This window comes from Protopterus annectens, chromosome 10.part0, assembly GCF_019279795.1.
Source record: "Protopterus annectens isolate FY-2018-M chromosome 10.part0, PAN1.0, whole genome shotgun sequence".
Lineage (NCBI taxonomy): Eukaryota > Metazoa > Chordata > Ceratodontiformes > Protopteridae > Protopterus > Protopterus annectens.
Window position 1 is genome coordinate 1,228,068,976 of NC_056744.1, and position 13,366 is coordinate 1,228,082,341.

At 40.9% G+C, this 13,366-nt stretch overlaps 1 protein-coding gene across 1 annotated transcript in view; it reads right to left on the minus strand.

The window, feature by feature from the left end:
- TUT4 (terminal uridylyl transferase 4) overlaps positions 1-13,366 on the minus strand; it is a 3,240,181-nt gene that overhangs the window by 2,513,820 nt on the left and 712,995 nt on the right. Inside the window, exon 9 of the mRNA XM_044086854.1 lies at positions 9,818-9,944. Coding sequence (XP_043942789.1) covers positions 9,818-9,944 — 127 coding nt within the window. The remainder of the gene's footprint in view (positions 1-9,817; positions 9,945-13,366) is intronic.

Sequence of the window (13,366 nt, forward strand, 5' to 3'; positions counted from 1 at the left end):
GCAGTGATCAAACAAACATCTACTGTTATATTAAGTTTACTTACACAAGTGTACTATGTTCATCATACTGATCACTGTTTAGCAATTACCCCTCTCTAATAAATAAAGTGCTTCAAAAAGTATTTATGTATAAATATATTAAACATGTTAAAAATATACAAAATATGTATCTGTAAGATGTACAAAATGTATAAAATATATAAAAAATAAAACAGCTTGGATACCACTTTAGGTATAAAAGAAGGATTAGTTCTCAAAGAAACCCTGTCCCTGTGGAAAATGAGATAGGGTTGACTCATAGTTAGAGCCTGCAACTTGGATACCATTCTTACAGAAGTCAGAGCAATCAGCAAAACTGTTTTGCATGCTGAGAACCTCAAGTCAATCACATTAGCTGGTTCAAATGCAGCAAGCAATAGCACAAAAAATTAAAGATTCCTAGGAGGGGTCACTGGTTTTCCTGGAGGACTCTTACACAAAACCCCTTTTAGAAATATTTTTCTGCGAGAATCCACTGAAAGAGAAGAATCCATAGGTAGACATTCTGAAATGGGTGCTAAATGAAGCTTGACAGATGAATAAGAAAGGCCATAAGAAAATAACTCACACAAATATTGAAAAATCAGAAAACTAGCCCTGAATTTGTACTGGTTATGTTGTTGACACCAACAGGAAAACCTTTTCCATGGGTTCAGGCACCTAGGCAGTCGCACATTTCTCTGTGGTACGTTTGGTTGGGGACACATGGCTAAAGTGACATTCAGCTGCAGAGAAATATGGCTGTTGCAGATTCCCTATGAGCAAAGAGAAGAATGTGGTGCCATGCCCACAGTTTCAATAACTGAATGCACAGGGAGAAAATAATTTCCATGGCCTCCAAGGCAACATGAGACACAGGCAGTATGATAGGCATCAGCAGCAGGCTGGCCAGAGGGCATGTCAGTGGCAGTAAAAATGCAGTGCACAAAGGCAATGCCTTTATAATTGGTGTGTGTGAACCACTACCCCTTTCATAATGTCTAAGGAACATTACCTAAAATGCATTCTGGAGTATAAATGTGACTACAGTAGCATGCAAGACTTCCTCCATGCTACAGTACACTTCTACATGTTGTAGTTACATAAGCATGTACTGTACACAGAGCACAACACTCATTACTTCTTCTGACCCAGTGCATTTGGTTATTAAAGCTGTGGGCATGGCAGTGTGTGCTTCCCTTTGCCCACAGGGAATTTGCAACATTCATATTTCTCTGCAGCTGAATGTCACTTCAGCCATGTGTCCCCGACCAACTGTACCATAGGGAAATGTCTCGCTGCCTAGGTCCCTGAACCCCTTTTCCATTTGCTAATATATGATTTTCTAGTACCGGGCTTTCTTGCCTCCATTAGTACCTGCTGCACCTCCTCAGTAAATAGGAATCTAAAGGGAATTAAGACCCTATCATCCAAGCAGCCAACTGAAGTTGATTGGGGTTGGGGTGTATCAGACAACCCTGTTCTTGAGTGGGTAGATCTGGTCTGTGATGACACTTGTGGTAACTGTCCCTGGCCATTTCCAAAAGAAGGGAGAACTACAAATGCCTGGGCCAAAAGGAAGTCACCACAATGATCTTGGGGGATTTCTTCTCCATCTTCAGAAGTACCTTGGATATCAGTGGAAAGGGTGGAAAAACATCCAGGAACATTTCTGCCCATGGCAAAGAAAAGGCATCCGTCTTCCAGGCCTTCTTGCATGGAGTCCCAGAGGAGAATCTTGCCAGCTGATTGTTTACAGATCTTGAACCCCCCAATCTAGTTTCCATACGTGAAGGACTGCCCTTGTCCTGATCAGCTTGTCTGTCACAATTTTGCTCTGACAGAATGTAGGATTCCTTTAAAGTGAGACTGTGGTATGAAGCTATGTCCCAAGCTAACATGGCCAGCCTGCAAAGGGGAGTTCAACCAGGTTCCCCTTTGATTGTTGATGTACCACATGACTGTGGTGTTGTCTGCAACAACTTGAAGAAGTGCTAGGGACCAAAGATGACTCAGAGTTGAGTGTACTGATCAGAACAACCATCACTTTTTTATTTACGTGCTTGCATCTGCCCTTGGTATTCAACAAACCTTTCTCATTTACTCCTCCTGAAACTGCTCCCCAAACAACATCTGAGGCGTCTGTGGTGACTAACTGCTTTGGAACACAGACAGAGATACAAGGGAAGACTCGGATTTAAGGATATTTGCGGTTTCCACCAAATTATTTGACTTCTGAGAAACCCCAGCACTGGGATTTAAAAAGACAAAGGATGTTGGCACTGAGACCAGAGAGACTTCAGATACCATTGTATCTTTTTCATGTGGAGTCTTGCCAGGGGTATCTATCATGAGAATCACAGATGCTACAAGACCCAAAATCCTGAGGTATTCCCTCATAGTGATATAGATCTATTTTTCCCTGTGGAAGAAAAGGTCTTCAAAGTGAGGTGTCTCCCCAAGAATACAATCCTGTGTAAAGGAGTCAAAAATGACTTTTAAATGTTCTCTTGAAATTCCAACATGTGTAAGAGGCCACTCATCCAAGTGAGAGATTCCTGACACTTTGAAAAATACACTGAAAAGATAATCAGTCATCTAAATATGCAAAAAGGATGGATACCCTCCAGCTAGCAATATGCTATAACTGAAGCTAGATACTTTGTCAACAATCTTGGTGCACTGGATAATCCAAAGGGTATGGCAGAGAACTGATAATATGATCCAGAAACACAAAACCTTAAAAAATGCCTGAAGTCTGGATGAATAGAGATGTGATGATAAGCATCTCTTAAGTGTTACCAGGAAACGTGAATAAGGAAGAAAAGGTAAAAGGGTGCGAAGTGACAATTTTGAACATGGACACCATCATAAACCGATTTAGGAAAGAAAATCCCGAACTGGTATCCAATTTTCTTTCTTTGGCAATAAAACATCCTTGAATAAAAACATTTCCCAACCTGGGAAGGAGGAATTGGTTCTATCATTACCTGGGACAGCATGTGAGGTAGGACAGGTGGAAATAAGAGCCTGGTCTAGTGGATGAGGGATAACCCCATGGAAAAGATGAATTTCCTCTCATTGCCATCTTTAGCCTTGTTGAATAATCTTCAGAATCTATTTGTCTGAAAGCACTGTTAACACAGAGTGGAGATTCGAGTTTCTGGAAGGGAAACTGTGCTGCCAGGGTAGGAAGGGGACGATAAGGTCCCTTAAATGGACTATCCTTGGTTTTGGGAGGCTCCAGTATTCTTTTTTGAAACCCTCTAGCCATTTCTTCTGTTGAGACTTTAATTTTGCCAAAACTGATTGAGAGGTTAGAAAAACTGGAAACAGAGGACTTTAAAATCTTAGAGACTTCCTGTATCAGCTTATCCCTTTCATTACACTTTTTAATCACCTCTACAGACCGGAGCCAAAACCTAAATCTCTCACTAAAAGAAAATTTAAAAACTAATTTTTAAAATCATTTGTGAGGTTTTGAGAATGCAGCCAAGCAAGCCTCTTTAAAACAGTACCAGTAGCCATAGCCCAGAAAAAAATAGCAACTGAGTCCTATACGTACTGTAAAGAATGAGTAGTGACTTGTCTAATAGAAGAAAATAATTTACTTAAAGCAGATTTTTCCTCACAAGAAGGAACTGCAGACAAAACATTCCTCATACTTTTACAATTAGAACAAACATATGAGCCTGACAGTTCAAAATTCTGAAAATCAAAGCTGCAGAAGTATACACTTTTTTCCCCATACATATCAATAATCTTCCCATCCTTATCAGAAAGATGAAGACTGGAATTAACTAAATGTTCAGAAGCAACAGGATTACCAAAGTTCTACATGATGGGCTAGGTTTGGGAAGAATGCATAAAATGCTTAAAAACTGAGGAACTTTATACATCATCTCTGCCTTTTTAGGGGGCAGCTGGCTGACATTGAAGAAATCTGTAGACAGTTACACACACAGTCTAAAAAGCTGACAGAACTGGAGAAAAGGTGAAGGCTCTGGAAAAATCCTTCTGTAACAGCTCACAGTATTTTCTGAAGGATTAAGAAAAATATGCGTTCTCCCACTGAAAACACTGGCACATTCTGGGAAGTGTCGCAGAGAAAGAGACCCCCCCCCCCCCAATAGGTACAATCATAAACAGGTCTCCTCAGAGTCTGAATCAAAATGGAGTAGAAAACCTTGCATTTGTCCCTTCATCTTCCTGTTCATATTCAGAATCTTGAATCTCTTCCCTCTTTCTTTTACCAGAAACTACTTCATAAGATCAGCAGCCTGAAATATACACAGAGCCAGATCCAGTCACTACTCCTGTCCAAGGGAATTGGAGGAAGAACAAACACGTTTAATTTTCTGTTTCGTTTTGACATGAAAAATGGAGCAAGCAGTGTTATTAATGGCAATAGCAACAGCAGCTTCCACAGGGATAGGCACAACATTCTGACAAAACAGTGAAGCATTCCCTGTTCTTCTTCCAGGACTGACAAGAGTGTTTCTCCATTGCCTCTTATGAGACCCTAACAGCCACAGAGGTCATGGCTAACCCCTGGTCCATAGTGGCTATATGTGCTACACTGGATCTAGGGTAAAAGATGAGTGGTCTGAAATGCAACTAATGCTCACAGCAGTTACCCAGCTGCAGCTAAGGCAAATTGCTAGTATGCTGTGGTGGCAAAGGCTAACTTTTTCTTTTTGTGTCTGGAAGAAGGGCCAACAGTGGGAATGACAGACTGTTCCACAGTCATGCTGAAAATGGTGCCTCTTTCCTTATACAAACATCAAAAAAATGGTCAAAAAAAGTCTTTAAAAGTCACTTTTCTCACCCAAAAGTACAGTAAAAAGCACTTAAAACAATTTGTCACCCCCCAAAAGTAAAATACACACAATCCTCACAGGAAAAAAATGTTTTGAAATACATTAAAGAACTTTTAAACTGACTGGATAAAAAAAACCCTCTTATTTGAAAGTACAATACAGTCTTGTGACAGCACGCTAAAACAAAAACTCCTAAGTATTAAAATAACTTTTCTTAAAAGAAAAGTGTTATTAAACAAACGATTTTTAAAATGGAAGTCTCCCCGCAAAAAGGGGACTTATCTGCCAAGCAAAGGAACAAAAGAAGCCAATCATCGGTCTTCAAAAACTTCAGAGGAGTGTACTATTGCCGGAAGGAATGCTCTGGAGAGCTTGGTAACTAAACCTTTTTTTTTTTTTTTGTCAGCTCATTTAGAGCTGATTGACAGTTTGGGTGTACGGCAGGTGGCCTGAAGCTCTGGAAGTTGGCCAGCTGTTATATCCTTGGCAGGATACAACCCATATAGCTAAGGTTACTGCAGCAGTGATCAATATGATGAACATCTGGCTATGTGATGTCAGAATCAATGACCCACTGACAATGGTTGGGTCCAATAGAGAGTATGCTGATAACTTATCTAACAGCGATCCCAAAAACAGAGAAACCTTGAGAAAGCAAAGACTAAAAACCAAGAAGCTCAAGGTAATTCCAAAACAACAGTAGGGTAAACACACACACACACACACACACACACACACAAAAACATAATACTGTAATAAAAGTTCATTTTTAAACAATGTTTAGCACTTTCATTCTTATTTATTTATTTGAAGTTGGTTTACCAGGATAGTCCATTAGGCCAAAAATAACCTGTTTTCAATGGAGTCTTGGGGAGAAAAGCTCCAAATACAAGAAAAGATTACAGTCATGGTTTTAGGTTACAAAAAGTACAAATACTACAGAATACAAAAACAGTTACATTTAGAAAGAACATTATATTATGGAGTAAATAACTGAGGCTTTACATTTTAGAGAACATTGTATTTTAAGGTAATTTTAGAAATGAGACTTACACGTTATAGTATCTGAGTAGCTCATTACTCATGGGATAGTATAAGCTAGTGCAGCGAGTACAACTTAGAGAATGAAGTGTAGCAGATGTTGCCAGTACAAAGAGAAGTGATTATGTAAGGTGGGAGCAGGAGCATTCCCACAGGGATATAATATGTGAGTGAAATGATTTTTTGAATAAAGAGTGATTGGTGGTGGTGCGTATAGAAGGTGGTAGGGAGTTCCAGAGGCGTGCAAGGGCACAGGATAGGAGATTTTTACCTGGGGGACGGGTTGGTTTGTAGAGTTCTATTAGGTTTTGGTTGTTAGATCTTAGTAGTCTATCTGGGAGGTGCATTTTGAAGGTAGAGGAGAGGGAGGGACAGAGGGAGGGGTTGAAGATGAGCTTGTGAGCTAGAGTAAGTTGAGTGTAGGTGAGATGATTGGATAGTTCTAACCAATTTAGTTTGTGGAGGGATACACAATGGTGAGTAGATGACTTATGGCTGGTAGCGAACTTGGCAATTTTATTGTAGCAGGAGGAGAGTCTTGTATTGAGAGAGGACTATAGGTTAGTTAGGAGTGGGGCACCATAAAGTAGAGAGGGGAAGAGAAATGTGATAAGAGAGGTTAAAGTTAATGGAGGGGCTGAGGTAGCAATTTTGGTGGTAAAGCATGCCAAGTTTTTGGTGGTATTTTTTAATATTTAGTTGTAGGTGGGAGTTGAATTTGAGCTTGTTATCTATAAGGACTCCTAGTAGTTTGGCCTCAGATACCAATTCGATAGTTGTGTTGTTGTAGCTGGAAATAAAGAATGAAGCTGAAGGAGGTGGCTTTAGAGGGGGTAAATACCATGAGTTTAGTTTTAGAGGCATTGAGTGCTAAGTGATTTTCTTTGATCCACTGTTCAGTGGTTAAGAATGCATCTTGGGTAAGCTTTAGGAGTGTGGGGATGGAGCTGGCAGAATAGATTATAGTTGAATAGTCTGCGTATTGGATAAGATTAGTGCAAGGGATGGAGCGGTGGAAGTCATTTATAAATATATTGAAAAGGAGGGGACCCAGTATGGACCCCTGGGGAACACCAGTGGTGGTATTAATGAATGAGGAGGTGGCTTTGTTCCATTTCATTGCTTGTTGTCTGTTGGAGAGGTAGCTGTTGAACCAGTTTATAGAGGAGGGGGATATGTTTAATTTAGAGAGTTTAGCAATTAGGAGATTGTGAGAGATGGTGTCAAAGGCTTTAGATAGGTTGAGTAGCAGTGTAGATACAATATTACCAGAGTCCCGTGCTTTATTCACAGTTTCAAGGAAGGAGAGAAGGTCGGTCATGGTACTGTGTCCGGGTCTAAATCCATATTGTGTGGGAGTTAATAGGTTGTTGTCAATAAGATAGGGAAGGAGTTGTAGATGGATGCACTTTTCAAGAATTTTGGAGATGGGAGAAAGGATGGCGATGGGATGGAAATTAGAGATATTGTTATTGTTGCCTCCTTTGTGTAAGGGTATGATAAAAGCCTTTTTCCAAATCAGGGGTACATGACCTTCATGGACAGAGCGATTGATTACAATACTGATGGGCAAGGAAATGGCTTCAGCAGCTATGTAAGAAAGTATGAGGGGATGTTATTGGGGGATTTGAACATGCTTTCAGTTTCTGTAGGAGTTTTATATGGTAGATGTGGGTACAGGATTTACTGAGAAAGGTAGGGGCTGAGAAGAGAGTGTGTTAGAGAGAGGAGGAGATGGGGAAGATGTGACGAGATGCAGAAGAGGAGGGTGAAGTATTGTTTGAGAAGGAGGGAGGAGAAGGATTTACTGAGAAGGGAAGGGACTGAGAGGTGAGTGTGTTTGAGAGTGGAAGAGATGGTGAAGATGTGACAGGAGATGAGGAGATGGTGGCTGAAGTGTTGTTGAAGAAGGATGCTGGAGAAGTGGAGGGTATAGTGTTATGGAAGGATGAGGTTAGTTTAGAGATGGAGTCAATGAAAAAGGAGTTAAATTGTGTGGCAAGATCGATGTCTAGTGCATTTGGGTGCAAGCCATGAGAGGATGTTTTCAAGTGTTGAAATGTCACCGGGGGGATGTAAAGAGAGGCTATGCATATGTGTTTGTGTCTATTTACTTGAAGTGAAGAGTAATTCTGCATTAGCGAAGTGGGGAGTACGTTTGTTGTAGGGAGTAACTGAAAAGGAGGATGAATACAGGAGAGCTACTCCTCCCTCTTTTTTGTGGGTTTTATCTTTTCTGATGATGGAATAGTTGGGTGGTGCAATTTCGGAATCATGTATGTGTGGTTTTAACAAAGTTTCAGAGATAGACATGATGTCAGGTTTGTTGTGGACAAGCCAGGCATGGAGGTTGGGTATTTTATTGGCTATGCTTTGGGCATTTAGAGAAGCTAGTAGGATGGATTTAGGTGTAGAGGGGGAGGTGTGGGGGCCTGGGTTGGGGTGTATATCTCCTGACAGCAGAATGGTAGCTAGATGTTGGATAAGGCTACAGAGGTAAGCTTACGGTCTGAGTTGAGCTTTGTTAGAATTGTGAGGGTTGTGATGGTTAGTGAGGGAACAGATTGGTTGAATGGAGTAATAAGATTATAGGGAAAAAGTAGAAAGTTATTTATAGGATATAGGCTGGGGGATATAGGGATAGGTGAGCCTGAGAGTGGTGAGGTAAGTTGGCTGGTTGTGTGAAAGGATGGTGAGTGGTTGGTGGAAGTGGGCTGGGTAAGTTAGTGGATGTAGGATATATGTTAAGAAGTAATAGTAGTTGGACAGAGAAGGATATAGATATTAAAGGCATGGTGAGGCTTGAGGTGCTAAGAGTGGGTGTGTGGTGGTTGAATCAGTATACAGGAGCCAGTAGAAGAGATAACTATTGGAGGGATGATAGGGGTGGAGAAGGTTGGTAAGGAGGAAGTAGGTGTGGTTATATGTGTATAAATGTAGAGGTCCTAGGGGCAGGTGGGAATTGGGGGCAGGGAAGGGAGCAAAGTGGGCACAACAAAAACCCCAGTCGAGGTGAGCAGAGAAAAAAGTATCAGCTGGAGCAGTTAAGAACTGCACTGAGTAACTGAGACAGTAGTCACCTATCGAAGAACGGACATAATTCCTGTTTAAAAGAGAAGAGGGAGGGGAAAAACTGAGTTTCTTGAAACTGGGGACTTCATTAGAATGTTCCAAAGATACCAAGACCACACTTGAATACGTAATTTTAAAAAGCACGACATAAAACAACGAATAACATCTCCTTCCAATCCATTAATAAAATATTTAAAGAAACTAGTTGTGAATCCATAAAAAATAGATCATATCACAGAAAAAATAATGTTAAATCCATGCTTACAACTTAGATGCAAGCATGTTTAACACACTACTAATTGAAACCATATCATTTAAACCAAGAGGCATGTTAGTTTCTAATCTTAATTGCCAAAGCAGCTCCCGTTGTTTGAAACTTTGCTCCCAAGATCACCCTCTTAGATTTGGTAAAACTTATTCCAGTACAAGAAACAAAAATAATTATTTTAGCTTCTGTTTATAAAGAACATTATTATCATTTAAAGTTTTTAAGTCATAATAATGTTCATATATGCATTTGTTAGTGCCCTTTCAGTTTCACCAATATAGAAGTAATGGTAAAAGTCATAAAAGGCAAGGTACACCATTCTAGTGGAATTACAGCCGCAACTTATCTAACAGCTTTACTAAGCACAAATGCCAAACAGCCCTCAGGACATCATAAATTAAAAAAAAAGTTTGCTAAATTAAAATACAAATAAGAAACATCAGATGTAATGCAGGGCAAATGAATTCTTCTTTTACCACTAAAACATGTAAGGTCAGTGGAGCCATAAGCATATAATAGTTTAAACAAAGAATAAAACTCTTAAACATTTAACTTCCATTTATTATTTAAACCATTTTTTTCAAACAAGCAAACTTACCTTAGCCCAATAACGGAATGCTAGCACCAACGGCCTCAGGGTGGGTTCCAGTCTGCCTAGCGCTGTCAGCAGAGTTGTTGTACGCCAAGCCACATCATTTCCAGCACTAACTTTACATGTCAAACCACTGTAAGGGGAAGAAAGTACTATAGTATCAAATGAAAGCAGTTTATGCCAAAATACATGCACTAAAATATTTCAGTACACAGCTACAAGCATTTTGATAAGAGGATCTAGGGTTACCCTAAAAGATGCAACTCAGAGTTCATATTATAAATTTTGGACTACCCATATAGCTAAAGAATGTACACAAGTGTGAGGTGCTTATTATAATCACAGATGAAAGTGAAATGCCTACAGCAAGAAGCACATATGGGTTCTTTTCTGCTTTCTATTATCCTTTAAAGGCAAACTTCATCAAGAAGTATATCCCATAAACTGACTGAATTAAATAAATAAGGTAAATAATTAAATATTTTATCACAGTGCTAAGGCAAAAAAAATGCTGGAAGACGACATTTGGCCTGGCTAAAGATAGAGAAAATGGATTCTTAAAATAGGAAGACACAGGGATGGAAAGAGGAGAAAGAAAGACATACAGAGATGCACATAAAGGACAAGATAGGGTCGCCCATTGTTATCCATAAATTCATACCGGATGTGATGTCCCTCCTCTGGGCCAGTAATCAAGGAGCCTGAATCTTCACCACTGACATCAGTGAGGGATATCCACTTGGAACAAAAACAGATGCACACATTATTTCCAGATGCAGCTCTCTGCACCATGCACAATTTCCCTTAACAGCACACAGGGAACACACTCAGTCCAGGGACTGGGTTTCCCTCCCTCTCTCTCTGCAGGACTCCAATAAGACTCTGCACTGGCACAGCTATAGAGTTGAGTCCTCATCTAAGTGTCCCAGGCCAAGGCTCCCCCACCCTCTCTGTGAAACCAATGTTCTGTGCCCCTGCTCCAAATAGCTCACACACACACATACACACACCTGGGAAAGGCTGGCACAGATTTACTAGCTATGCCCCTCTGCTCAGACTATAAGGTAGATATTGCAACCAGGACACTCCAAAGCCGCTACTCTATGGCTCTTAGAAGGGTACCCAATTATAATGGGTGAAATTAATACTAATAAAAATGATACTGTTTGACTAATGCAGTAAGGCTTTCAGGAGTGTCCACAGTGTCACCAAATAAATATGAGTACTCACAAAGGGTAAAATATTCCCAAAAGGACCAGCCACAATGAAAAGTTTAAATATATTTAATAATAAATAATGAAAGAACATAAAGATACAAAATAAGAAGTTATGTACCTACCATAATGTTCCATGTTAGTTGTCTTCTTCTCGCCTTCTTTCTTGCTGGATGGGTTCGGAGCCGATCCTCGGCTCCGACTCGGCCAATACTAAAGCTCGAGAGCTAATTCCACCGGCTCGAGGCTCCCCTATATCCCACAATGCTAGGCGGTAACTACTCAGATCTCGTTTGATAGCTATACCAAGCAATCCTAGTCTCCAAAGAATGGAGTAGGGTAACCCACCTCAAACAGTCTGCGTAAGAAAAGGCAGACATCAGTAAAGATAGAAGAGGTGGGAGAAAAGTGGGAGTAACAAATTTCAGAAGAAGAAACACAAAAGAATTCCGGTCGGTCTGTCCAGGCTTGGGGGAAGGAGGGAGGGACGCAAGAAAGAAGGCGAGAAGAAGACAACTAACATGGAACGCGTTATGGTAGGTACATAACTTCTTAATGTTAAGTTGTCAATCTCGCCTTCATTCTTGCTGGATGGGACCGCGTCCCTAGCACCTTATCCCGGGTGGCCTATCGGAACAGACTCTTGAGAACAGTGGAACCAAAATTGGCACGGCTTCTGGAAACCATGTCCAATTTGTAATGTGAAATGAATGTATGAGGAGAAGCCCGGGTGGCTGCTGCACAAATTGAATCTATTGGCAACCTGTCCTGAAAGGCTATGGATGTAGCTAATGCCCTAGTTGAATGAGCTCTAGGTCTTGAGGGTAGTTTTTGATGTCTGGTCTCATAGATGAAAGTAATTGTAGACGTGAGCCACCTAGAAAGAGATACTTTAGTGACTGGAAGGCCCAATCTACCGTCAGCATATGACAGAAACAATTGATCAGATTTCCTGAGTTGTTTAGTCCTGTCTAAGTAATATCTCAGTTGGCGATGAACATCCAAAAAATGCAGCTTTTGCTCTGACCTATTTGAATAGTTAGGGAAAAAAACGGGGAGATCAATAATTTGGTTTAGGTTAATTTGAGAAGAAATTTTAGGTAAAAAGGATGGATTAGTCCGGAGGGATACCCTGTCTTTGTGAAAAACTAAGTAAGGAGGATGACTGCATAGAGCATGGAGTTCAGATACTCTTTTCGCTGAAGTTATAGCTACCAGAAAAAGTGTCTTCCAAGAAAGCAATTTCAGAGAACATGAAGCCGCTGGTTCGAAGGGGGGAAGAATTAGAGATGCCAGAACCAAGTTCAAATCCCATTGAGGCGGAGGGTCTTTGATTGGAGGTTTGAGAAGAAATACACCTCTTAAGAAGGCTTTACAGAGTTTGTGAGCCATGATGCTGGATTCTGAGACACCAACATGAAAATTTGATATGGCAGCCAATTGAACTCTAATGGTTGATGCAGAAGATCCTAAATGAAAGAGCTCTGCTAGAAAGTCTAAAATAGACTGGATAGGTGCAGTAAAGGGATCTATGTTTTTCGACGATGCCCAAAGGGAAAAACGTTTCCATTTGCTAGTATAAATCTTCCGGGTAGAGGATTTATGAGAGGCTATCAAGATATCTCGGACCAAGCGAGATATTGAGGGAAGCCTGGCTAAGGTTGGAATTGGAGAAACCACGCTGTGAGGTTTAGAGAAGACAGAGATTGGTGCAGCTGACCCGATTGATGGGTAATCAGATCTGGTACTGGGTCCAGATGCCAAGGCTGCTCCAAAAGGTAACGATGAAGAAAGGGGAACCATATCTGTCGAGACCAGTAAGGGGCAATGAGGATCATTGTCACTCTCAAGGCGATGGCTTTCTGAATTAGTTGAGGTATCAGTGGAAAGGGGGGGAAAGGCATACAGAAGTCCCCGGGGCCAATCGTGGACTAGAGCGTCTCTGGTGGGATGGCCTAGTAACGGGAAGAGAGTGAAGAAGTCTTGACACTTGCTGTTTTGGGGAGTAGCAAAAAGATCGCAGCAAGGTTGGCCCCATCTTAGGAGTACTTCTTCTAAAACTGATTTCTTTAGAGACCACTCGTGTGGCATGAGAATTGCTCTGCTCAACTTGTCTGCAATGACGTTGGATTTCCCGGGAATATGCGTTGCTATCAGAAAACGCTGAGAAGAGATCGCCCATTGCCAAAGTCTGAGTGCTTCTCAACATAAAGGGTATGATCTGGTTCCGCCTTGTTTGTTGATGTACCACACCACGGACATGTTGTCCGTTTGAATTGCAATAGTCCCTTTGGGAAGAGAGTCGTGAAAGGCTTGCAACGCTAAAAGCACTGCTCTCATC